Source organism: Belonocnema kinseyi, chromosome 6, assembly GCF_010883055.1.
Source record: "Belonocnema kinseyi isolate 2016_QV_RU_SX_M_011 chromosome 6, B_treatae_v1, whole genome shotgun sequence".
NCBI classification, from domain to species: Eukaryota; Metazoa; Arthropoda; class Insecta; order Hymenoptera; family Cynipidae; genus Belonocnema; species Belonocnema kinseyi.
Genome location: NC_046662.1, coordinates 79644381 through 79669706, shown reverse-complemented (window position 1 = coordinate 79669706; position 25326 = coordinate 79644381). Strand labels below are relative to the sequence as shown.

The 25326-nt window shown below is 26.1% G+C and overlaps 1 protein-coding gene across 1 annotated transcript in view; it reads right to left on the bottom strand.

Annotated features, from left to right (window-relative positions):
• Nucleotides 1–11989: 11989 nt before the first annotated feature.
• The window catches only part of LOC117175032 (actin-related protein 2/3 complex subunit 4), an 18134-nt gene continuing 4797 nt past the window's right edge, over nt 11990–25326 (bottom strand). Inside the window, exons 3-4 of the mRNA XM_033364545.1 lie at nt 21108–21278; nt 11990–13109 (exon numbers count right to left, since the gene is read on the bottom strand). Of these exons, the coding sequence (XP_033220436.1) occupies nt 13104–13109; nt 21108–21278 (177 nt within the window). The 3' untranslated portion in view covers nt 11990–13103. The remainder of the gene's footprint in view (nt 13110–21107; nt 21279–25326) is intronic.

The following is a 25326-nucleotide window of genomic DNA, read 5'->3' as shown; positions in this document are numbered from 1 at the left end:
AGTTGATGCATTCGTCTTTTGGTCTTATGATCAGCCGTTGGTTTTGTTTTACGGTTCGCATCGGCCAAAGCTCTCGCTGCATTATACATACAATAATTGATAACCAAGACGTCGGATTCACCGGAAAAATGTCCATGAAGCTCGTCATCCATTTCAGCCAGATCTTTAGGCAGCCGTGCCATGTAACCCCGTTCACGGGCCACACTCGCATCGTAGCAGTCTAGCAAGTCGTGATTCATTCGCTCCGTCCACCCAAAGGTCACGAGATCTCGCCGATCCATCGCATTGAATCCATTTTCATTGGCTTCCCCAACTCTAGATTGGTCGGCATTGTTGGTCGACCCATTGTCGGGAGCCCTGCGCGTTCTGTTGTTTTGAACCGCACTTACTACAACTATGTTTGGTGTTGTCATTGTTGTTCCCACTAGAAGCTAGGGAAAGGGGTTCGTCCATCCTTGTAGAGCCCCGCATGCAAGGATAAGGCGGCGTACTCTGAGAGGTCGCCCGGTATCCCAGAGTCACCGTTCTAGACACCTCACCCAGGTGCCATTCAGCTTTCGGCACGGTTTTCACACCTCCGCTTGGGGATTAATTTCTTCGGGACCACCCCTGGACAATTGTCAGCGACTGCCTACTTATTTTTGTAACCATATTCAGCAGAAACCCTTGGTACAGGGACCTTCTATCCGCAACTCGAGGACGCGTTCGGTGGCTTTGTCATAGGCCCTTCAGTTTGATTCTAGAGGAATCAAAACCGAACCGAATATATATATATATATATATATATATATATATACAAGATTCTTTAATCATTAACAAAGATTAGCAGTTATGGCAGTCAGAATGACCCTTTTTGTTAGGACAGGTATACACTCCAAGTTATAAATTGCTCGTGTTGGAGTCATAAACATTCGACTCAAGAGATCAATTTATGTCTTCAAGACATATAAACTTGTCTCCAAGACATGAATTAAAGTCTGGCTCTATCTCAAAACTGAAACATGCTCACGTCGAACTTTTTGACTTCAATATGTCTTGATTGGGGCAAATTCGATCGAAATAAAAAAACAAGAGATTCGCCAAATTTGTTTCTAATAAAATTTTCAGTAAAAAGTTTAAATTTTTAAATCTTTCGAAAAGAGCACAAAAGAAATTGTCCAATTTAAATATTAATAAAAATTGTAACCCATAAATTAAATTTAACATTGCACAAATTACTAAAATAATTTACAAGCTACAAGCTTTATATATTTAGATATTAAACAAGCTCAGGGAAATATTTTATGATATTCCTATTTGGGGATGAAATAAAATGAAAAAATAACGAAAAAACGACTCTTCTCCATTCATTTTTATGATTTTAATTAAGCCATTTGTTTTTCTTTTTTACATGATTTTATCAAACTTCTAGAAAGGATTTTAAGGTATTTTAAATATATACGAAATTTTAAATTTGTAGGTTGGGACAAATGCGTGACAAAAAATGTTACGTTTTTTTTCATTTATAATTTCTAAAAGAAGTCATCTAAAATTTTGAAACTTTACTCAATTGAGCTTTGATATTTTTATATACTTTTACTTTACTCAGATAATTGTAGAAAAAAAGCATTATTCGAAGAAAAAGTGGAAAAGTTATCCGCTTTCTGGCAATCTCACATCAAAATTATTATAAAATAAAATTCTTACAGGAGGATATTATAGATAATTAAGATACAAACACTAAAGGATTGTCAACTTGTTTTTAGTACAATTTTTTGTCGAAAATTATACGCTGTATATTAAAATAATACTTTTTTGTCATTTTTTCTTTTTATATCCTCCTCAAATAGGAATATTGTAAAATACATACGATAGATTGTTTAAAGACTTGTAAAAAGCCTATAAATTAAATATGTAATTACAGAATCCCAGTATAAATTACAATTTTCACTATTTAAATACAACAGTGTTTTTATACGTTCTTAGTTATATTCTAAACAACCTTTTAAAAGGGTTTTACGATATTCCTATTGAGTGATGAAATTATATGGATTAATTGCAAAAAGATGACTTTTCTACTATTTTTATGATTTTATTTAAGCAATTATAGGCTTTTTTGCCAAATTTCGAACAGTCTCTTCTATGAAATTTATGACATTCCTATTTGGTGGCGAAATAAAAATAAGGAACGATAAAAAAGTATGGAATTTTTTTTTTTGAAATATTACAATTTTTGTAAACAAATTTTATTTTTTACGAAACTGATGAATTTTAAAGCGAAATTATGAATTTTTGACTAGAATGGTACAATTTTAACGGAAATAGTTGAATTTTCAATCAAAAAGATAAATTCCAACCAAAAAAGTATTTTCATAAAAACACACGGACTTTGAACTATAAGAAATAAATTTTCCACCTCAAAAAAGCAATTTTTGTACATAGTTGTATTTTCAAACAAAGTGATAAATTTTCAATAAAATATTTTATTTAGCAACTAAGGAGGTGTATTTTAAATTAAAATTATATATCTTCCACCAACAAAATTATTTTTTAAGAAAAGAGTTTAACTTTGAACCAAGTCATTAAATCTGTATTCCAAAAAAGACAAATTCTGAACGAAAAATGTAGTATTCGATATTTAAACCAGAAAAGATTTTAATTTTCAATCAAAAATAGTTGTCCAGTGTTTAGTATTCCAGTGTAAGGAAATGTTGATTTCTCAAAAATGTTCTTCTTTATCTACAAAATTAAATTTTCTTCCAACATTTCTAAAAAGGTTCTTTCTGCATCAATGGAAAGAGGTTGCACTTTGAAATACAAAATTGAATTTGTTTAACTCAAAAAACATAACATGGAGTTCAAGTAGTCGACCTGATTTAAAATAAATTTTTCAAACCACAATCTTAAAAAGAAGAATTGTATATTTACCATATAAAAGGTCAAAATTTAAAAAGTACTATGTTTAAAATTAAACATTTTACCTTTTTTTTAGCAAGTTACTCAAATTTGATAGATTTTATAAATTAGAAAATTTCGATTCAGAAATATCTGGTAATAATTTTCAGAGGCCGAACAGATTCTTTATAGATATAATTAAGCGGAAATCTAAAGAAAAGAATAGCACTTTTTTCAGTACTAGTATTTCAATTGACAAACCCGGAAATAATATTTTCTTGAAACTTTTAAAAATAAAAAGTGTTTAAAGTTATTTTAAGGTTTAAGCGATAATTCCGATTTTTGGATAAAATGTTTCAAATTTTTCCAAAGGAATAATAAATTGAACATTTCAGCACCCTAAATATCTTTATTTGTACTCGAATATGATTTTTTTTCAATAAATGAAAACTTTACTTCGAGACAAACCTCAGCCTCAAATATAGTTACCCAAAATTTAGTTCTGATTTAAAAAAATATTTATTCTTCCTACGTTTACAAATATTAGGAATTCAGAAAATAAATTTTCACTCTAAGAATGATGTTCGTATGTAGAAACTGAAGATATAAGCTGTTTATCGTAAAAATTAGAAATTTTGTATACAACTTATAGCTTTGTTTTTCGAACATTTCTAAGGTATTAGTTAAGCTGTAATAGACTCAAAGCATGCATACAGTTTCGCGAGTTCATTCTTAATCATTTTTTCTCATTCTCTAAAGTCCACGAATTTGAATCAAAATTCAAAGAAATTTTTATTGCATCTTCATATACTTAACATTCAGTACATATTTAGGTGAAATTAATGTAGTCAATATATTAAATTCAATTAAAAATGCTGCAGGTTTTTAACCTTTCAATCAAAATGCTGCATTTTAAAGAAGATTTTGAGCCAAAGAAAAAACTAGTTTTCAACAAAATATCTAATTTTTCAACCAAGAAAATAAATTTTCAATTAAAATTATCAATCATTTACCAAAAACTGTTGAATTTTTAACGAAAAAACGATCCATTTTTAAACAAAAATATACTACATAATTCAATTTCCAGTCTAAAAAACTATTTTCTAAACAAACGAGAAAAATTAATCATTTTTGTTCAATTTTATATTGCAATTTAAACAAATTTGCTTGATGACGTATTTATCTCGCGTTACGCGCTCGGTCTTCCTATTTTCGCACATTCTTGCGCAAACCTTTTAAAATTAAAACTCAAAACATCCACCACTGTAATTTTGTGATTGTGAATTCTCTTTCGTTAAAAGAGCTTAGCTGGAGAGTTTGAACGCACCTACGGATTGTGACTGATAACAATCGCACTCCGCGCTTGATCTTTGCATTTCTTCCGCATTCGTACACAGGCCTTTTAAAATCAAAGTTCAACGGACCGACAACTGTAATTTTGTGATTTTGAACTCTCTTTTGTTAAAGCTCTTTCGGCTTTAATGAACACATTCTCATCACGTATCTAGTGCTTCGAACTCGATTTTGTCCAACATGTCAACTTTTCTACATTATACACAACACTTTTATATGAAATATAATACATTTTTTATGTAACTCTGTCTGGAATTGCTTATTAAAAAATTGCAAAATAAAGAGCAAATTGTATTTATCATGATTATTTTTATATTTGTTTCTTATGTTGCTTTAAATTGACTTCTAAGCTGCCCTGAAAAATGTATCATTTCAATAAATGTATATCATTACAATTCATAATATGCATAAAAATGGAATCATACTAATTCTTATTGCCTTGTTTTTATAATTTTTTTAATTTTTGATCTGGTTTTTTACGATTAAATGAAAATTACTGCGCATCTGCATAGGGTCTAATACAGGAACCTGTTTAGGGTGCTATATCCTCTTTCGTCTTTTCTGTCCTTTTTTCAAAAATGTAATTTTTTTATTTTTATTCTTATTTTTTACGATTGAAAGAAAGTCTATTCGCCCTATCGAAAAATGATTAATAATAATAATATAATAATAATATAATATACCTTGTATACCTTCATACCTTGTATCGTTTTTTTTCTTCAAAAAAATTAAATATTTTTATTTTGAATATTATTTTTTACGACAAAAGCAAAAACTACGTTTTCTATAAAAAAGTATAGCTCTTTTTTAAATGAACCAGTTTTATCTCACTTTTTTCGTAACTTGTGTCGTTCGTCCAAAAATGTTTTATTTTTTTATTTTTAATGTTGCTTTTTACGACTAAAAGCAAAAACTACGCGTCCTATCGAAAAGTGATTCATTATCAATTTGTAGTTCTTTCCAGGGCGCGCAATTTTAGCTTTTGCATTTTTTTTTAATCTTGCATAGTTTGACTAAAAAAACTAAATTTTTGGATTTTTCATTATTTTTGGTACGATCAAATTTGTAATGTTCAACTTTTCGACTAAATTAAAAAAGTTGTTATAATCTTGTAGGGCTTTCAAAAAGCAACGATTTTCTTTCCTTGAATTTTTTCATATCATGCGTTGTTTGGCAAAAAATGTTCATTTTATTTAAAAATATTTTTTTTTATTTTGAAAATGCTCTAAATCTGATAATTTTCTTTTTATAGAAAGAAGTCAATAGAATAAATTGTTTGGGTTTCTGAGCACTATGTATAAACGTTCACTGAATTTTAAAATTTTGAAAAAATGTGGTTTCAAAAATTTTGAAAACGCGCTCACTTTTTGAATTTTGTTCCAAAATAGCTGGTTTACGAACTTGTTCTTTCTTTTTAGGCCTTAAAAAAGTGTGCCCAAGCAGAATCCAATCTGATCAATTTCTCGAGAGTTATCGTGCCTACACAATACAGACTACAGACAGACAGACAAACATCTTCGTAAAAATCGTTTTTTCTAACTCAGTGGGTCTCAAAACGTGGAGATTTGATGAAAACCGACAAAGTGAAATTTTACATAAAATCAATATCTTCTCATTAGGATGAGAATGTACAAAATTGATTTCTGAAAATTGTGTTTCTTGATCTAAAAAATTAAATATCTTTATTAAAATTTCTAAAAGCATGCATGGGCAGTGTACACGCGTAGCGCCCTTAACTACTTAACCAATTATCGAAAAGTACAGGCGCCACTTTCGATTTTTATCTCGAAACTATCTCGAAATTATTGTTGTCGCGATACCCGCCTTCATGATTAGAAGAAGCTGTCATTTTTTGGTTTTTAAAATGAAAAGTCTGCAAGCTTGAGGTTTATGAGAAATCCAGAGTTATTTTAATAATATATTCAATATTTAATAATAATAATTAAAATAATCATTTCAAACATGATATTGAATTAACTTATAACATTAACATCTCATCACTCACTTGACTTAGTCCATACCTATAATGAAAAACCGGGTTCAACAGAGAAAAAAAAATAAATCATGAAGACCAGGTGTCATGCACTTCGATATACAACATTTAACTGTAGATTTAAAAAAAAATTTTAAACGAAACTTTCTAAGAATATTAAAAGGTTTCAAGAGAATAACAAAAATGTCTCAAAATTCCTGAAAAATATATCGCTTATTAATAAAAAAAATCTAATACTGATTCTTTATTTTAAAAAATGAATCTTTAAAACAATATTTGCAATTAGCAACAATAAAACTTTATATGAAAAAATTCGTGTAAGATTTCAAGATATTAAGAAGTTTTAAAAATTTTCAAAATACATTTAGAACTTGAAAAGATTTTTAAGAAGTTAAAAAAAATGTATATTTTTGACTATTTTGAAATAAAAATGTTGAAGATTCTTGTTTCAGGATAATAAAAAATTTCTTAAAATTCATGCAATAATTTAAATAGATTTTTTGTTTTGGAAACTAGTTTTAAAATAATATTTAAAAAGACCTTTGAAATTTTTTAAATATTTCCAAAATTATCACAACAAAATCTGAAAGATCTGAAGGCAATTTTTAGAATTTTTTAGAATTTTAATTAAATGTTTCGAAGAATTTGAATAATTTAAAAAGATATTTTAGAAGCTTTAAAAGTTTTGGACATGGTCAGAAAAATAATTTGAAATCTAAAATATTCTTAAAAAATTGTAAGCTTTTCAAACAATACGAAAGGCTTCAAGAAATTAAAAAACTTCGACATACATGAAATCTTCAATAAAAAATGTCTTTCTTAACTGAAAAATCTTTTTTGGTGGATAATTGAACTAATTTGGTTGAAAATTAGCATTTTTTGTTTGAAAATTAATCTGTTTTGGTTAAGAATTCTACTATTGGTTGAAAATGCATCTTTTCTGGCTAAAAAGGAAACTGACAAAAAATCAGTCTGTTTTGGTTAAAAATGCCACTGGTTGAAAATAAATCTTTTTTCATTAGGATCATAATTTTAGTTGAAAATTCACCTCTTCGGTTGACAATGTAATTACTTCTTCGAAAATCCACCTTTTTTGGTAGAAAATTAATAGTCTTGTGAAAAAATTTATCTATTCCGTTAAAAATCCATATTTTTCGTGTACAAAAATTGATTTTTTTTGTAGAAAATTCATCTCTTTTGGAAAAAATTACATTTTTCTTAGACTAAAAATTCAACTGTTTAAAATTAATTTTTTTGTATAGGATTCAGCTTTTATGTTGAAAACTCGTCTTTCATCGAAGAAATTCAACTGTTTCTTTTACTTAAAAATAAAATCTTTTTCGGCAGAAATATCATTGTTGTATTACATTGTTCACTCATAATATATATTTTAACCTAAAGTCAAACAACAACAAAAGTAAACGTGTAAAGTTTTCTCAATTTTTATAGAAGTTTAAAAGTTTCAGATCAAAAGTTTTTAGTAATGATTTTCAATTGAAAAATCTAAAAATAATGTGACAACTATCTTTGAATAGTTTAAAATAACAAGATTTTTTAAATTATTTAAATGTTTTAGCTTTTCAAAAATTCGGTATACTGAATAAACGATTTCAATTTTTTTTAACGAATGATAAATTAAACATTTGAGCAATGAAAAAATACTCAATGATATATTTCTGCTCTAAACAGAAATATATAAGGCTTCAAGAAGAAGATTCAGTATTTTTAATTTTAGAATGCTGAAAAAATTTTAAACGTACATATTTTTTCTTAATGTAAATAATATTTCGAAGCACTCCGAATTTGTATATTTTTATGAACCTTTGATTTTGTACCTATGAGAGAATCATATCTTTAAAATATATTTTAGAAGCCGATCATGGGACCACCACAATTTGATCGGTTGTAAACGCCACCGTGATCGCTTGTTGGACATTTGTAAATTTTTTATGTTGAAAATATATAATAAATCTGTAATAAAGTGTAAGTCTTTCAAATGCTAACATTTTCAAAACTTTTTGTTTAAAAGTAATTAAATGCATTTAAATTTTCAAAATTTCAAACATATTTGTACCCATAATAATTTGCAAAACTTCTTGAATTTATTTTCAATTTTAGGATGTGTTCGTGTTTCTCACAGAAAAATAGAATTTTCAAATAAAAATCCTCATCGCTATTCCACATTCTTAATAATTTTAGACCATGTTACTTTTTTCTACCGGAAATGGTTATTTTTACTCACAAACTATTAGATTTAAAATTTAATTAACAAATTACATTCTTCGGTTTTGTTAGTGTGTTTTGCTATTTAGCATTCTTTAAACAGAAATCATTAGATTTTAAAGGTTCATGATTTTTAAACAATTTTACTTTAGGTTCACATTTTATATTAAAAATTAGTACTTTGAAGTGAAAATCTTCATAATTCAAATACAATTTTGGATTATGTTAATGTTTTTCTTCGTAAATTGGTATTTGTGTTAAAATAAAACTATATTTCAACGAAGATTTACAACTTATAAACATTTTAAACAAAAATCATTCGATTTTGAAGATTTACAATTCTGAAAAATCTCATGTCAAGCTATTTTACAGTTTTTATGGATTTTTTATTTCAAAGAATTTTTACAATTTTTCAACAACTTAAAACTTTGTTGATGTGCTTCACCCGAAATTGGTGGTTTTCTTTAAAAGATCATTATATTTGAATTTAATAAATTCAAATAGAATAATAAAATTTTTCAGTTTGCACAAGTTCAGGTTTCATTGACGTTTCTCATCGAAAACTGCAAGTATTATCAAACAATCATTAGATTTTAAAGACTAATAATTGTTGAACAATTTAAAACTACGTTGACCTTTCACAAAACCATTATATTTTCGAAAAGTTTCAGAATCGCTAACCAATTTTGAATTGTTACTGTTTTTCTTTAAAAATTTTTATTTGCAATAAAAAAAATTATATTTAAAAAAAAATTCACCACCTTTCAACAACTTTAGGCTATGTTAACATTTCTCATCGGAAGTCAATACAAAAAAAACATTAGATTTAAAAGAATATTTACAACATTTAAATCTTTAAACAATCGAAATGTTTATTGAAAAATCACTAAATCATCACAATATTCTGAATCATATAACAATTTTTGATTATGTTAGTGTATGTCGGTGGAAATTGGTTTAAAAATCATTCACAACCCGGCAATAAGCGTTGTACTAAGAAGAATTTGTACTCCTATGAATGCGCGATTTTCCCTGTCTAAAAACGGGAAAAGAAAAATTGCGAATCCTCTTCCTCTAAAACGACTTAGTAAAATTAAACGGAAGCTTTATTTACCTATATTTTATTATTAAATCATTGTATAACTTATAAATTAGGAATATATTGAAATTTATATTTATTTATAAATTAATAATTTATTTAAACGTGTTAAAAAAATTATTAATGCATTAATATAAAATATGTGATTTAAAATAATTTTAACTCTAGAGGCAGACTTGAATTGATTAGAATTAAAATTTCAAAGCTTATATTCCACGTGAAGGAATTAAAACAATTTATTATGCATATTTTGTGAAAATGATTAGAAGGAATTAAATAAACTCAAAATATGAACGCATTCAAAAGAATAGAATACTTCACTTTTACGCTAAAATATGAAAATATTAATTTTCCTCTATTCAACGCTTATCACCGGGAACGTTCCAACAATTTTAGATTATATTAACATTTTTTATCGGAAATTAGTGATTTAAACAAAACACAAGCAATTTTAAAGAAGATCTGCAATCTAAAATATTTTTTTTGTTAAGGTATGGTTACTGCTTCTTTACCTTAAATTGCTAGTGTAACTAAGAAATCATTACATTTCAAAGAATATTTACAATATTTGAACAATAATAATTTATGTTACAGTAATTATGGTTAAAAATTTGTATTTTCGTTTAAAAAAAAAAGCAACCGTTTCATTGTCTGCCTTTAAAAAAAAAATATTTATGATAATTCTGAAGATACTATGAAAAAGCCAAATTTTGTTTGTGATTCAAAAAATAGGGGAATAAATCCTTTTAAATAAAATTGATGACCTTTTAAGTAAGAATATTGCAATTTTCAACACAAAAGAATAATTTTTTACTAAAAGACACGAACTTTCGACAAAAAAACAATTAATTCCCATCCAAAAAGTTGCATTTTTTGCTTTAAAAAAATGAATCTTTAACCAAAATCATTTGTTTTTAAGAAAATAGTTTCAATACCATCCAAGTAGTTGATTTTTCAACCAAAATTCGATTTTTCCCCACAAAATTTAATAATCAATACATAAAAAAAGACGAATCACCAACAAAATAGTTTATTCCTAAACCGAAACAAATTATTCATTTTCAAACAAACACTTGAATTATTAATCGAAAATTATTAAGTTCCCACCGAAAGAGATGAATTTTAAATAAATTAGATGGATTTTTCACCAAAAAAATATTCATTTTTAACCAGGATACATTTTCCAATAAAAATTAGGATATTCAACCAAATACGCGGATTTTCGTTCAAAATGGTTGAATTTTCAGTAAAAAAAGATACATTTTTAATCAAGAATTAAACAGATAAACTTTGAGTTAAATAAATTATTTTTTTACAAGAAGAAAAGGAGTTTCCAACTAAAAAAAACTAATTTTTCAACAAAATGGTTCAATTTTCAGTCAGAGATGAATTTCCAACTAAAATGATGAATCTTCAAAAAAAAAAAAAAGATTCTTAATAAAATATTTTAATACCTCAAACAAAACAAATTATTAATTATCAACCCAACAGTAACATTTCTTAACCAAAAAAGATTAAATTTTTACAAGAAAAGGAGATGAATTTTCAAAAGAAAATTTAATTTTGAACCAAGGAAGTTCAATTCTCAATTGAAAAAGGTTAATTTTTTATCAAGGCACGTACGTTTTTATCAGAAGAGTTGAGTTTTTAAATTAAACATTCAAATATTTTTGAAAACCTTCAACTTTTAATCCCGAAAAGAATAAATAACTTCATTTTTAATCAAATAGTTACATCAGCAACCAAAAAATCAATTTTCTGCTGAACGAGATAAATTTTTCACAAAAAAGTTCAGTTTTTAAACCAGAAAGTCGATTGTTTATACCAAATTTGACTATTAATCCGTGAAAGATAAATTTTCAACAAAAATTTAGTTTTCAGCCAAGGAATATTTCAAACAATTAGTTGCATTTGCAAGCAAAATAAACAAAATTAAAAAAACAATTAAATTTTTATAAATAATTGAATTTTTAATTGAATGATCGAATTTCGCAGAAAAAAAGATCAAGCTGCAACCCAAAACAAGGCATTGTCAGCCAAAAAAATATGACTTTCCAAAAAGATAGTTCAATTTTCAATGAAATAATTTAATATACATTTGCCTTACAAATTTTCTGACAAAATAACATTTCTTTGCCATTTACCATATAAATTTCTATTTTTTTTAAATGCCTTCGCTTATCCGCTCTGTAATCGACAAAAATTTGAAATGAAAACTGAAAAAGGTCGGCTTCGCATTTTTTTATTATTACAAAACACATCTTTTTTCACTTGTATTGTCTTTTTGCCCTTTGGCAACTCTGTAATCGAAAAAATTAGCAATAAAACTAAAAAAAGTGCGGAAAAATATTATTTTGGCCCTGGGCGGTCTCAGACCTAAATCCGGTTTTGATCCTAAAATCGTAAAGTTTAAAAATAGACTAAGAAAAATAATAAAAACTGCCCAATAAATCTTTAATCAAGGTTTATTATAAATATAAGACGTTGGAATAGAAGTAAATATTTAAAAATTAGCACTTAGATATTAGAACTGTAGACTGCGGAGCATATTAACATCTTCTCAGTACAATTATCTAATTTTACATATCTACCTTTCTTAGTAGAATTATGAATTAATTACAGATTTGGCAGTTATTATAACTCACTATCTTATAATTGAATCTTAACGATGTTCTGCGATCTCTTTCGACCTTATTATTTTTTGTCACTAAATCAGATTTATACAAAACAGTATTCAGGAAGCTAATCAACAGCAGTTTCGAAAATTATAACTGTGCAAGTGTAATGAGTAGTTCGACTAAAATTGCAAACTGCATGAAACAATTTACCCATTCATTACGTTCATACCAACATTCCATTATCTTCTCGTAATTACAATTTTTTTTATAATTACCGCTTCGACATTCAACACGAGAATATTCGACATTTGCCACCATTTCTACAACATTATTTTGCTACAATTACAAAGGAGATGCCAGTCCAGTTGAAATAACAAACATTCAGGTAATACAATCAGTGGCTTCAGGTGAAATATTATTCATATCTCGTCTTCTTAATACTGAATTATCCCTAAATCCCTGCCTTACCCTTGTAAAGTTGTTACAAAAAATCTTAATAAAAACAAGATCAGTAACAGAAATTTCATATAACTATTTTCTTTTGTAAAAACAATTTTCCTCTGTGCAAATTTTCACGTGCGATATTTGATTTTAAAATTTGTGAAATTATCTACAATTTTTTTCGGCTAATATAACTCTCTGTACGCGTTTCTCCCTTCGGCTAGGAAAGTAAAAATCGAAAATTGAGGAGCACTCTTTACCATTCACTAACCTGATATATATGATAGTTACTCATACGATCGACACTAAATCTGTTAATCATTGCACCAACGTCAATAAACTAAATTAAAAAGCCTTTGTGCTCAACAGAATATTGTGTTCAACACGCCGTGAGAGTGAGAATAGAACGACTTCTTCGAGACTGTTCACTTCAATTCTTTCTGCTTCACGTATTATATCTATCTAATTTCATCCTTCTTGTAATTAGTCAGTACTGCGTGGACTAGAACTGTAAATCAAAATATTCATCAATATTAAGTCATACATCAATATTAGGGTTCATCCATATACCGCGTGGACAAGGGTGGTCTAAAAAGATTTTCTTTCCAATAGGGTTGTTTCGCGATTTTAGATAAAATAATTTTTTAATACATAATTTTAATCTGAGTCGAAGGTGCGTTATAATGTTTCTCTTCTTCTGTGTCGTTCAGCAGACAAAAATTATTAAAAACTAAAGGCGGTAAAACACATATTCAAATTGGTGTCACGTGGGTGTCACGTGACTCAGAGGTTCTCATCATTATGACGATGTGAAACTCATGCTAAAGAGGTTAACCACGATTTGCTGTCAATTCTGACTATTTTGATAACTTTATTTGTTAAGGTTTATGTAACAAAAAATGTATCCTATTGTAATATTTGGTTTAATAGTCAGTAGTATGTTGAAGGAAAACAGTAAGTAAAATTATTAAAACATTTTATAATCGTACATATTTACGAATTTTTCAGTAAACATGACTACATTTAAGTACTTTTTCAATGAATTCTTTATACATACCATAAATATATCTATTTTCGGTAGATTTCCTCTATTGGTTTTTACGAAACCCTCCTTTTTGAACAATATTTTACGAATTCTATTTTTAATGTACACATAAGCAAAACAAAACATCGGCATAGAAAAAGATATTTGAGAACCACTGACACGTGAGCTGTAAATGGTGGAAAATCCGACACCTTTGACGTCGAAGGGGCCTTCCAATCGACATCGTGATAAGACATTCATATTTCAACATTAAATTAAAAATAGTAAACAATATGTAAAAAATATTTTATGGGCGTTTTTATAATTATAATTTTAACTATTATAAGATACATTTATTGGAAAAATTATATCTGACTTTGGAAACAACCATATTAGAGTTCATATCGCCCCCAATTGTGTTCAAATCCAAGCAAACAGTTAATTAAGAAAAAAAATTTTATTTATAAATTCCGAAGCCCCATTGCTTTTACACGTATTTCTCCAAAGAAAAAAGGGCGTTTTTGTGCATTTTATTCCCAATTTCTCTGCACAATTATCCATAGAATACGAATAAAAAATAACTTTTTTCCAGGTTTTTTCAAGATATCTCACATTTTTCCAGGCATAATTTTTCATAGTACCATATTAAATTCAATTTAAATCGCTTTAAATTCCTAACCTTTCAAGTAAAATAATTTAATTTTTAATAACATATATGAATTTTTAACCAAATAGTTGAATTTTCAGCAAAAAAGAGAGAAATTTTCAAACAAATTGTTGAATTTTGATCTGAAAAATATTAGTTTTCAGAAAAAAAATGGAATAGATCAATTTTCAGTTTAAAAAATTAATTTTCCACACAAAAAATTTCAATCAAAGTGATGAATTTTTAACTGAAATAATAAAAATATTCAACTAGAACAGATTTATTTTAAAACAAAAAGATGAATTTTTGACCAAATATTTTAACTTTCAACCAAAAGGATTAATTTTCAGCTAAAATGATGAATATTTACTTGGAATACTTAAGTTTTCAATCAAAAAGATGAATTTTCGAACGCCAAGATTAATTTTCAAACAACAAGACTAATTTTCGATTAAAAAAAAAACGATTTTTCAACTAAATACATAAATTTTCAACAAACTGGTGGAATTTTCAACTAAAAGGACCAATTTTCAACCAAACAGTTGAATTTCAACTTAAAAGATCAATTTTTAACGAAACTAATGAATTCTCAAATAAAATGATAAGTCTTCAACTGGAATAGTTGAATATTAAACCAAAAAGATGAATTTTCAACAATGAAGATTATTTTCTACCAGAAACGACGAATTTTCAACTAAAATGATGGAATATTCAATTGGAGTAGTTACACTTTCAGTTTTAAAATAACAAACTAAAAAATAAATAGATACATTTTCCAAGAAAGTGATGAAATTTCAATTGGAATGATGAATCTTCAAACTGGAATAGTTCAATTTTAAAAGAATAAGATTAAATTACAGCTGAAATCATTAATCGTGATCTAGAATTGTTGAACTTCAACCAAAAAGATAAATTATCAACCAAGAAGACTAATTTCTATAAAAAATACGCAATTCCAAATAAAATTGATCATTTTTCAACCAAAAATTTAATAGTTAAATTTTTAGTTAAAAAAATTGATATTCAACTATACAGATGAATTTAAAAGCCAAAGAAAATTCTTCGGCCAAAAAATTAATTTTTAATGTCAAAAATTCACATTCAACCAAGTATTCAAATATGTATTCCAAAAAATATGAATTCTCAACGAAAAATGTAGTAATTGATATTACGACCAAAACAAGATTGTACTTTTTAATCAAAAACAGTTAAATTCAACCAAAAAATACGGTTTTTCATCAAGACTTAAATTTTTTGATTGAGAAAGAATTTTTCGGTGAAGGAAGAGAAAAAAAATCAAATAGAGTGTTGAATTTCCAAACAAAAAAATAATTGTTCAAACAAGAAGATTAATTTTATACGAAAAAGAATTAATTTTCAACAAAATAGATGAATTTTTAACCAGAAACTTAAATTTCCAACTGAAAACGATCAATTAACAAAAAAAAATAGAATAGTTAAACTTTCAGTTAAAAAAATTAATTAAAGAAAAAGAATTTTGAACAAAATTTTTAAATAAAGTAATATAAAGCTACTTTTGCAAATGAAAAATCATTGTTATTAAAATTTAGATTGCAATTTATAAAAAAATAAACACGCTTTCGAAAAAATGCCCTGCCTTTAAAAAACATGATATTTCCAAGTTTTTCCAGGCATATGAAAATTTCCTTACAAATCGAGGTTTTTTAAATTAGGGCATGGCTTTGCGATAAGAATTTTTAAATCAATTGTTTAAACAATTTATTATTATTTTCACCATTTTCTCTTGCAATAGAGTTAAAAATTTGCGATTTATTCTGGATTTTTAAACTGAATTTTAAAATTACACTTAAGGCGAGGTAATAATTATTGGAATTTAACAAAAATAATTGATTCAACAAATTATTATTGATTTTTGTCTACTTTTTACTTTGTGAGATAATAATTAATTCAATTTAACAAAAATATTTATTTAAACCATTTATTATCATTTATGACTCTCTCCTCATAGACAACTGCTAGAAATTTATAACATGATCCATATGATAAATTTGAAGAATATTTCGAATGTCCATTTTATTTAAGAAAAATATATTCAAAAAGAAAGATTGTTACAAAAATTATTCTCTTCATTATTAAAAAACCGCAAATTTCTAGCAATTATTCAAGAGAAGATAGTTATAGAGACTAATAAATTCTTTAAACAATTATATATATTAAACAATTATGTTTGTTAACTTTAATTAATTATTATCATATTCTAATTAATGTGAAGAATTTCTGAAAATAAAATCAAGAATCTAACGACCAAATGTGGACAACCAGCATAAAATAATCTCATTGCAATCTGAAAAAAAGAAACGTTTTCCTCTTCTCCTTTCCCGCTAAAAAAAGAAAAGAAAAAAATTTGTTGTTCATTTGGACAAAAGTAAAAATAAGGAAAGAAAAATGAGAAAAAACTCTAATGGAAAAGTGGACAAACAGTGGAAAATATTTTTTAAAAACTAACTTTCTTCCTTTATTCTATGAAAATATTATTATAAATAATAAACTATTCCAACAATTACTTCTGTAAAATTTAATTGATTATTACCTCGCTCTAACTACAGGTTGAAAATAGGTTGAAAAATTAGGAAACCCGTGACTTTCTAAGTCTATTCTAATAGAAACTTGCTGAAAACAATAATAAACTATTTAAACCATTTATGTAAATATCTAGTTATCAGTAGAAAGTATTTTTTTTATTAGAAACAATTTGCATTGAAAGCCGCACAAAAAAATCAGAATTATTGCCAGAAACTTGAGAAACCCAATTTTTGACTTTTCAGTTTTTTCGGGATCCTATTAAAAAGACTAATGGGGATAATATTTAAAAACTAATAACATTAATAATTTATAGTTAATTGCGAAGAGAAATTCTGAACAAAATCTACAAAAAGGTATTTTTTACAAATATACTTGTTAAAATTCATGGGGCTTGCGGAACCTCTACACATAATTTTTTTTAAACGCATTTATTTTTTTGTGAATACAAACAAATTTAGGGACGATACGCATGAAAATTCGAAAAAAAAATTTGTAATGCATTTTGGGGCCACCCTAATGTGGAGTAGTGTTCTAAATTTGCGCATTTCTTTTCAGAAAAACATGAAAGACTAACCAAATGTTCACTAAAAATTTTTTCTACGTGATATACGGATCTCAGGACTAGGGTGGACGCGTGGTGCGAAAATTCGACTTTCGATTTTTATTAATCGACCCCCCCCCCCCTCCCCAAACCTTAGATCGTTTTTCGGAAAAAATTCGATTTTTTTTCAAATCGGTCAACACTAATCCATGCTCACGAGCTTTTGAAATTAACATCGGGATTTTTAATGAGAAATTCTCGGGTTTCAAAAACAAGGAAAAAAGAAATACTCATTATTAAGTTTTTGTAAATTAAAATTTAGTTAGCTCTTAAGGAATGCTCGAGAATTAATTTTCACCAATAAATTTTCATTTAGACACCCCCCCCCATCCCTGTATTGTCTGCGGGAAATGGCTAAAAAATACAAAATATCAGTTTTATGTCAAATTTATGCCACAGGCGATATATTTTTTTTAACTTAGATGTTTATTATATTCAATAAGTCACAAGTTTCGAAGTAATTTTTACCTAAATTCTCGTTTTTAAACCATTTTTTTCGCCAGTAAATCATGAAAAGTTATTATTTGTCTCGATAAATGATACAGTTGATGAATTTGAAAGAAAATATCTGGCTTAACATATTTAGTAATTATTTAAACAATTTTCCATTGTTTAAAAAATTTGTTTCCCTGTTAATCGCACATAATTTTTGAATTGAGTTAATAACACAATTTTTGTGAAGGACAGTTTGCAATTATTTAAAACAGTTAATGTCATTTGCTCCTTATCACCTGAAAGATAGAGAAAATTCTAGTTTAAAAAATTATTTTTGTTTAAACAATGGGGATATAAGTTCTGATGTAAATTGTGTTTCACACAAAATATATATCACTCTTAGCATTCCTTAACACCGTTAGTGTTTTCAAAAAGTAGTAAATTTTCAAGATTTACAGAATAAATTTGTTTAAAAAAATATAATTTATTTAAATAATTACCAAATATATTAAACAAGAAATATTATTCTTAAAATTTACCAACTATACCATTTATCCAGAAAAATGATAACTTGTCACGATTTAAAGGCGAAAAAAAATGTTTCAAATTTCAAAATTATATGTTAAATATTTGAAACTTGCCTTTGGCGTGAATATCAATTATAACTACTATTTTGAATTTTTTTTTTCACTTTCTGGGCACAATACAAGAGGATTTAACAGTTAAAGTTAAATGTTATTGGGTGAGAATAATTCCTTGAACAGGCCTTGAGGTGACTAAATTTTAAATTACAAAAAAGTTAGTAACAAGTACTTCATTTTTCCATTTTTACAAAAACCGGGTTTTTCTTATTTAAAATCCCGCGTGTAAAAAATAAGGAATTTCTTTTCCCGAAAAACGATCAAATTGCGGGGGTATATTACCAAAAATGGAAAATTAAATTTTCACAGGTATACATTTGTACGACCTTAAATAGCACGTCAAAACTTCAGAATATGAAAGACCATGGGGTTCTATTCTTTTCCCTTTTAACTAAAAAAGAACCAAAAAAATGTAGTCCTAAACTATTCTGAAAGAATACTGCCAAAATTTCCCAGAACCCCCCTCCCCCAAAAAAACTGTTTTCTCTAGATTTACTTCAAAATTATTGATTCTATTGAAAAAATGTTGGAACAAAAGTTGTACATTTCTATAAAATATGTACTTTTGTTGTATTCGTTTTTCTATTAAAATAACCCTTCTCGAGAAAAATTGAAAAAGGATGTTTGAAGTGAAAAATTACAAAAAAAAAACATAATTTCAAAAGCAGTGAGCGTTTTAATATAAACTTAATTTTTTTTAAACAATCGACTCAGAATATGTATAGTTTCACCAAAATCCAATAGTTAAATTTTCAGTATAGAAACTTAATTTTTGAATAAACTAAAGAATTTGTAAATAAAATAATGAATCTTTAACTGGAAATGTTGAATTTTCAACCCAAAGGATACATTTTTAACTAAGAAGAATAGTTTCCACCAAAAAAGAACAAATTTTCATCAAAACACGTGCAATTTCAACTAAAAGAGATAATTTTTCAAACAAAAATTGAATAGTTCAATTTTTAGTTAAAAAAATAACTGTTTATCATAAGAGATGAATTTTAAATCAAAATGATGAAATATTCAACACAAATAGTTAGTTGGATTTTCAGTTTTAAAAAAATTAAATTTTAAACAAACTAGTTGAAGGCTAAGTTGAGATAGTTAAATTGGAAGTGAAAAAATCAATTATCAGCAAAAAAAATCTTCAACTAAATAGCTGACTTTAAAACCACAAAAATAATTTTTTTAATTAAAATGATGTATCTTCTGCCAAAAAATTAATTTTAACAAGAAAGTAACTTTCAGTCCAGTAATTAAATTTTAATGAAGAACAGTTGAATTTAACCAAAAAAGACGACTTTTCAACACGAGTTAAATTTTTTATTTAAGAAATATTTTTTATTCAAGAGATTTGTAATAAAATAGATAAATACATAAAGTAACGTAAAACTAATTTTACAAATAAAAACTCATTCTTATTTAACAAACCCTGCTCTAATTGGGTGCTTTCTCTTTGTTATCCGAAATTTCAAAACATAATTAAAAAAAAAAATTAAATTAAATTTTGTTTTCAATGCTTAGTGGAACTTCTATTTATAAATTACTATAAACGATTTCAAACATTTTCACAGGAAATTACAAAAGAGCAAAATAAATTACAACAAAAGTTACAGAAAATTAAAACTTTTGCCTAATATTTGGAGGAATTTTGGAACTTTTTTGTATTTTTTTTCAATATTATTTCATATTGTCGTATTTTATTGTAGTTTTTATATTTTACAAAAAATATACAAGAATTTGCAGCTTTTGCGTCAAAACATTTGTTTTGCTATCGACCTAAGACGACAAATATTCAATTGAAAAATAAATAAATAAATAATAAATAAAATAAAAAAGGACAAAAGTTCAAATTTCTTGTAATTTTTGTTATAATTTACTGTATTTATTTGTGCTTTCTTGTAAAATTGGTTACAGTTTTTTGTACTTATTTGTACAAAATTGTCCACCAGGTACTAAAAAAAATATCTGATTTTTTACTTTAAGTGAATCTAAAGAAATTTTTAATAACAAGCAAAATACACTCAATTAGGGTTTTAAAATGTCTAAATTGTTCTCGGTAAATGTCATTTAAATTTAAAAAAGCTTAATAGAACAAAAAATACGCAAATTTAATTTTCTGGAAAAGAAGGAAAGCCTTTCAACTCCGCTGAGATAAAAATTTTTACATTTTTTTGGAAAAATTCTTCAGATTTTTGTTCTTTTCTTTATCCGGATCTGATTTTACACAGTTGTTTTTTAGGTGAAAAGGGAAATAATAGGGACCCAGGTTATTATTTATTTTGTAAAATTTTCATTTTACACAACGCCCTAATAAATATTATAAATAATTAAATGTTCTTTATTTTTTGTAGCAAAAGTAAAAGATTTCGTTTTAATGGAATTTTCAGGCTAATTTGAATTGAAATTAGACAAAAAAACATTTCCATTTGCCTTTTCAAGAAATGAAAAACAGTTTCCTGATTGTCTCTATTCTTTAATAATTTCCCTATATAGAAAAATTACAATAAAACGCAATTTTTCAGCCTTACTTAATTTCCTTTCGTGGAAACGTTTATCATAACATTTTGTTTATTTTTACGATAGTTAGATACCTTTTTTAGGAATTCTTCAGCACACGTACGAGCTCTGGCATTCATCGAAAGTTTCATTTCACTGATTTCTCTGTCAATTTCTTCCATGAAATGAATCACGAAATCAACGATTTTGTGTTTGTACATTTGTTCAGTGTGGACATTCGTAATCAAGAAACTGATATCGTAACCCTGTAAAACAATCAGAAATCATCAAACGAATTATTACTTAGAATAAAAAAAAACAATCAGACATTCTGGACAGGAAATTCAGGTTTTCTACAAAATTCCAATTTCGAAATTCCCTAAGCAATATTTTATTTTTATTTTAGGAATAAAAAAAACCTTATACCCGTGAGACACCAGTTGATATTTCAATTCAGAAATAAAAGGGTTTCAACTAAAAAGATAACTTATAAAGGAAAAATGTAAGTTACATTTTCAGTTTAAAAAATTAATTATAAAAAAAAAATAATTTGCAACAAAATAGTTACATTGTAAAAAAAAGGTTTTTGAACTAAATGATGAAACAATAAAAAATTAATTTTCAACCAAATTCTTCCACTTTTTCAACCAAGAAAGATACAGCTTAAATTTTTAAAAACTGATAATTTTCAAACAAAGAAAAAAATGAATTTGCAACCAGAGTTCACATTTTCAACAAACAAAAAAAAAGAACTTTTAATAAAAAAGATAAATTTTTCGCAAAGAAGATTAAGATTCTATCACAAAAGACTAATTTTCCATAAAATAGTTGAATTTTCAACTTGAGAAGATAAATTTTCAACCAAAAACATCATCAATTTGCAACAAAATAGTTACATTTTCAACCAAAGAAATAAACTTTTAACCAAAAAGATTAATTTTCCACAAAGAAGATCAATATTCTACTAAAAAAGATGAATGTTCAACCAAATAGTTTCATTTCCAACTGAAGATGATCAATTTTCAAGCAAACATGGAATAGTTCAATGTTCAGTCAAAATAATTAACTTTAAACTAAAAAATAAAGATAATTTTTAAGAAAAATCAAATTTTTAACTAAAAAAGGGTTTTGAAAGGATTTTAAATCACCAAAAAAATGAATTTTTAACATAGTGGTTTCACTTTCAACTAAGCAATGAAATTTTTTACCAAAAAAAATGAATTATAAAAAAAACGTAAGAACGGAGTCATTTCGAATTTGAAACATTTTTTTGGTCTTACGGTCATGTAAAAGGTAATAGTTTATATTTCAACTAAAAAAGATTTTTATTTCAACCAGACTCGCATTTTAGACCAGAAGATTAAGTTTCTACGATAACAGTCAATTTTCAAACCAAACATTTAAACTTCCAACTAAAAAACATAAATTTCCAAGCAAAAATGGAAGTTACATTTTGAGTTAAAAAAATGTATTTTGTACAAAAAATTAATTTGCAAGAGAATATTTAAATTTTTCAGCAAATAAGTGAGCTTTTAACTAAAATCATGCATCTTCAACCAAAGAAATTAATTTTTAACCAAATATTTAAATTTTCAACAACAACAAAATAACTTTGTAACCAAATTGTTAAGTTTTCTACCAAAGAAATGAATTATCAACCAAAACAATGAGTTTTTCCCAAGATTAATATTTAACCACAAAAGACAAATTTTTAAAAAAGTGCATGTACTTTCAATCCAATAGTTGAATTTTCAAAAAAACGCAGGTAAACCATCAACCAAACACGGAATAAATAGTCCAATTTTCAGTTAAAATAATGAACTTTCAAGAAAAAAAAGGGATTTTTCAGTAAATAGTTAAATTTCCAACAAAAAAAACTTTTTGAACTAAACTAATTTATCATCTAAAAAAAAGAATTCTCAACTAAAAAGATAGTAGCTGATGTCAACCAAAAAAGATTTTTAATAGAATCAAAAGCAGTTGAATTCAACAAAAAAATATGGATTTTCAACAAAATAGGCGATTTTTCAACTAAAAAATATTTTTCAGTCCGGAGATACAAAAAAAATCAACAAGAAGTAATTTTCAAGCAAATACTTAAATTTTGTATAAAATTGTTCAATTTTTAACCTACAAAGATAAATTTTCTATCAATTGGTCGAATTTTCATTCAGAACCAAAAAAAAGTTGCGTTTTCAACCAACCAGTTTAAACTTAATATCAAAAAGACGAATATTTTATAATACAGTTGAATTTAAAAAAAAAATGAATTCGGAACGAAAAATGTAATACCTGATATTTTAACAATATAAAACCGAATTTTCAATAAAATAGATCAATTTTAAAGAAACTAATTAAATTTTTAACCAAATAGTTCAACTTTTCGACCTGAAAAAAGAATTCTCAAAAATAAAAAAGGTAATAGTTGATATTTCATCAAAACAATCAGAATTTTCTACCGAAGGAGACGAATTTTTAATAAAATACACGAATTTTCAAATAGTTCAATTTTTAACTAAAAAGATAAATTCTTAATGAAGAATGAAAAGGATAGACTTTCAGTAAAAAAGAAATCATTTTCAAGACAAAAAATTAATTTTCGAGAAAATAGTACAATTTTCAACCAGACATGAATTCTCAACTAACAAAGATAAATTTGCAACCAACTTGGAATAGTTATATTTTGAATCGAAATAATTAATCTTCAACCAAAAAAAAAGAATTTTCCAGAAAATAGTTTAATATTCAACAAAACAAAAAAGGAATTTAAACTAAAATGATGAATCAACTAAAGCACAAATTTTTAACAAAGTTACAAATTGAACTAAGTAGTTGAATTGTTAACCAAAAAAGATTAATTGCCCACACAAAAAAAAGATAATAAATAGTTTATATCAACCAAAAACGACTTTTAATTCCATCAAAAACAGATAAATTTAACCAAACAAGACGAATTTTCAACAAAACAATTGATTTTTTAGTCAGAATTTAAAAGCAATGTAAACAAAAGTTAAATTTCAATCATAAAATATAAAGTCTAAACGAAAAAGATAATAATTGATGCTTGAACCAAAAATATTTTAATTTTGAAAACATAGTTGATTTACCAAAGAAGCAAGATACATTCTAAGAAAAAAAAATATGAATAAAAAAGAGGAGGATTTTCAAGAAAAAGGTAAAGTTTCATACAAAGAGATGCGAAAAAAAGCCTTTAAAGTTAAAAAGATAAATTATTAAGCAAAAATGAAAGTTAACTTTTCATTAGAAATAAAATAAAGTTTCAGGTAAAAAATTAATTTTTAAAAAATCAAGCCAAAAAGTTGAATTTTCTGTAAACCAGTTTAAATTTCGAACAAAAATTATTAATGAAAAAATAAATAAATTTTCAACTTAGTTTATCGAAATTTCGCTAAGTCTTTCAAAAAGTGTAATAGTTGATATTTCATTAAAACAATAAGAAATTTCTACTGAAGGAGACGAATTTTAAACAAAATACGCAAATTTTCAACTAAAAAGATCAATTCTTCATCAAGAATGGAAAATATAGTATTTCAGTTTAAAAAAATCATTTTCAAAAAAAAAAAAAAAATCAATGCTCGAGCAAATAGTACAATATTCGACCAGACATGAATTCTCAACTAACAACGATAAATTTGAAGCCAACATGGACTAGTTGTATTTTGAGTTGAAAAAAATTATTTCTAACCAAGAAAAAAATAATTTTCCAGAAAATATTTATATTTCAACACAAAAAAAGGTTTTTGAACCAAAATGTTGAATAATCTAAAAAACGAATTTTTAGCAAAGTTATACATTGAACTAAGTAGTTGAATTTTTAACCAAAAAAGATGAATTTCCCACACAAAAAAGATAATAAATAGTCTATACCAACCAAAAAAGACTCTTAAGGGCATGTGACACAGCTAAATACCTATATTACCGACCACAGTTTTTCAGTTCACTGAATGTTTTTTTGAACCTAAAAACTTTTTTTGTAAGTAAAATATCGAGCTGAAACTTCGGGAAATGTATTAGAGTGCAATAAAGTACGTTTAGGTACTGCATTTTGGTAGAAACTTCACTGAAAATTATTTCATCTTTTTTCTGAACCTCAACATTTTTTGAACGTTCGAACTTTTTTTATACATAAAATATCGGTCTCAAACTTTGAGAAATGCCAGAGCCGAAAGAAAACTACGTTAAAGTACAAAACTTAATAATAAAAGATGTAAAAAATATATTTCAACAATCAATTCCAACGGCATCAGCCGGTAACGTTGTACACGAAAATACGAAACCTGGCGGCCACTAGGC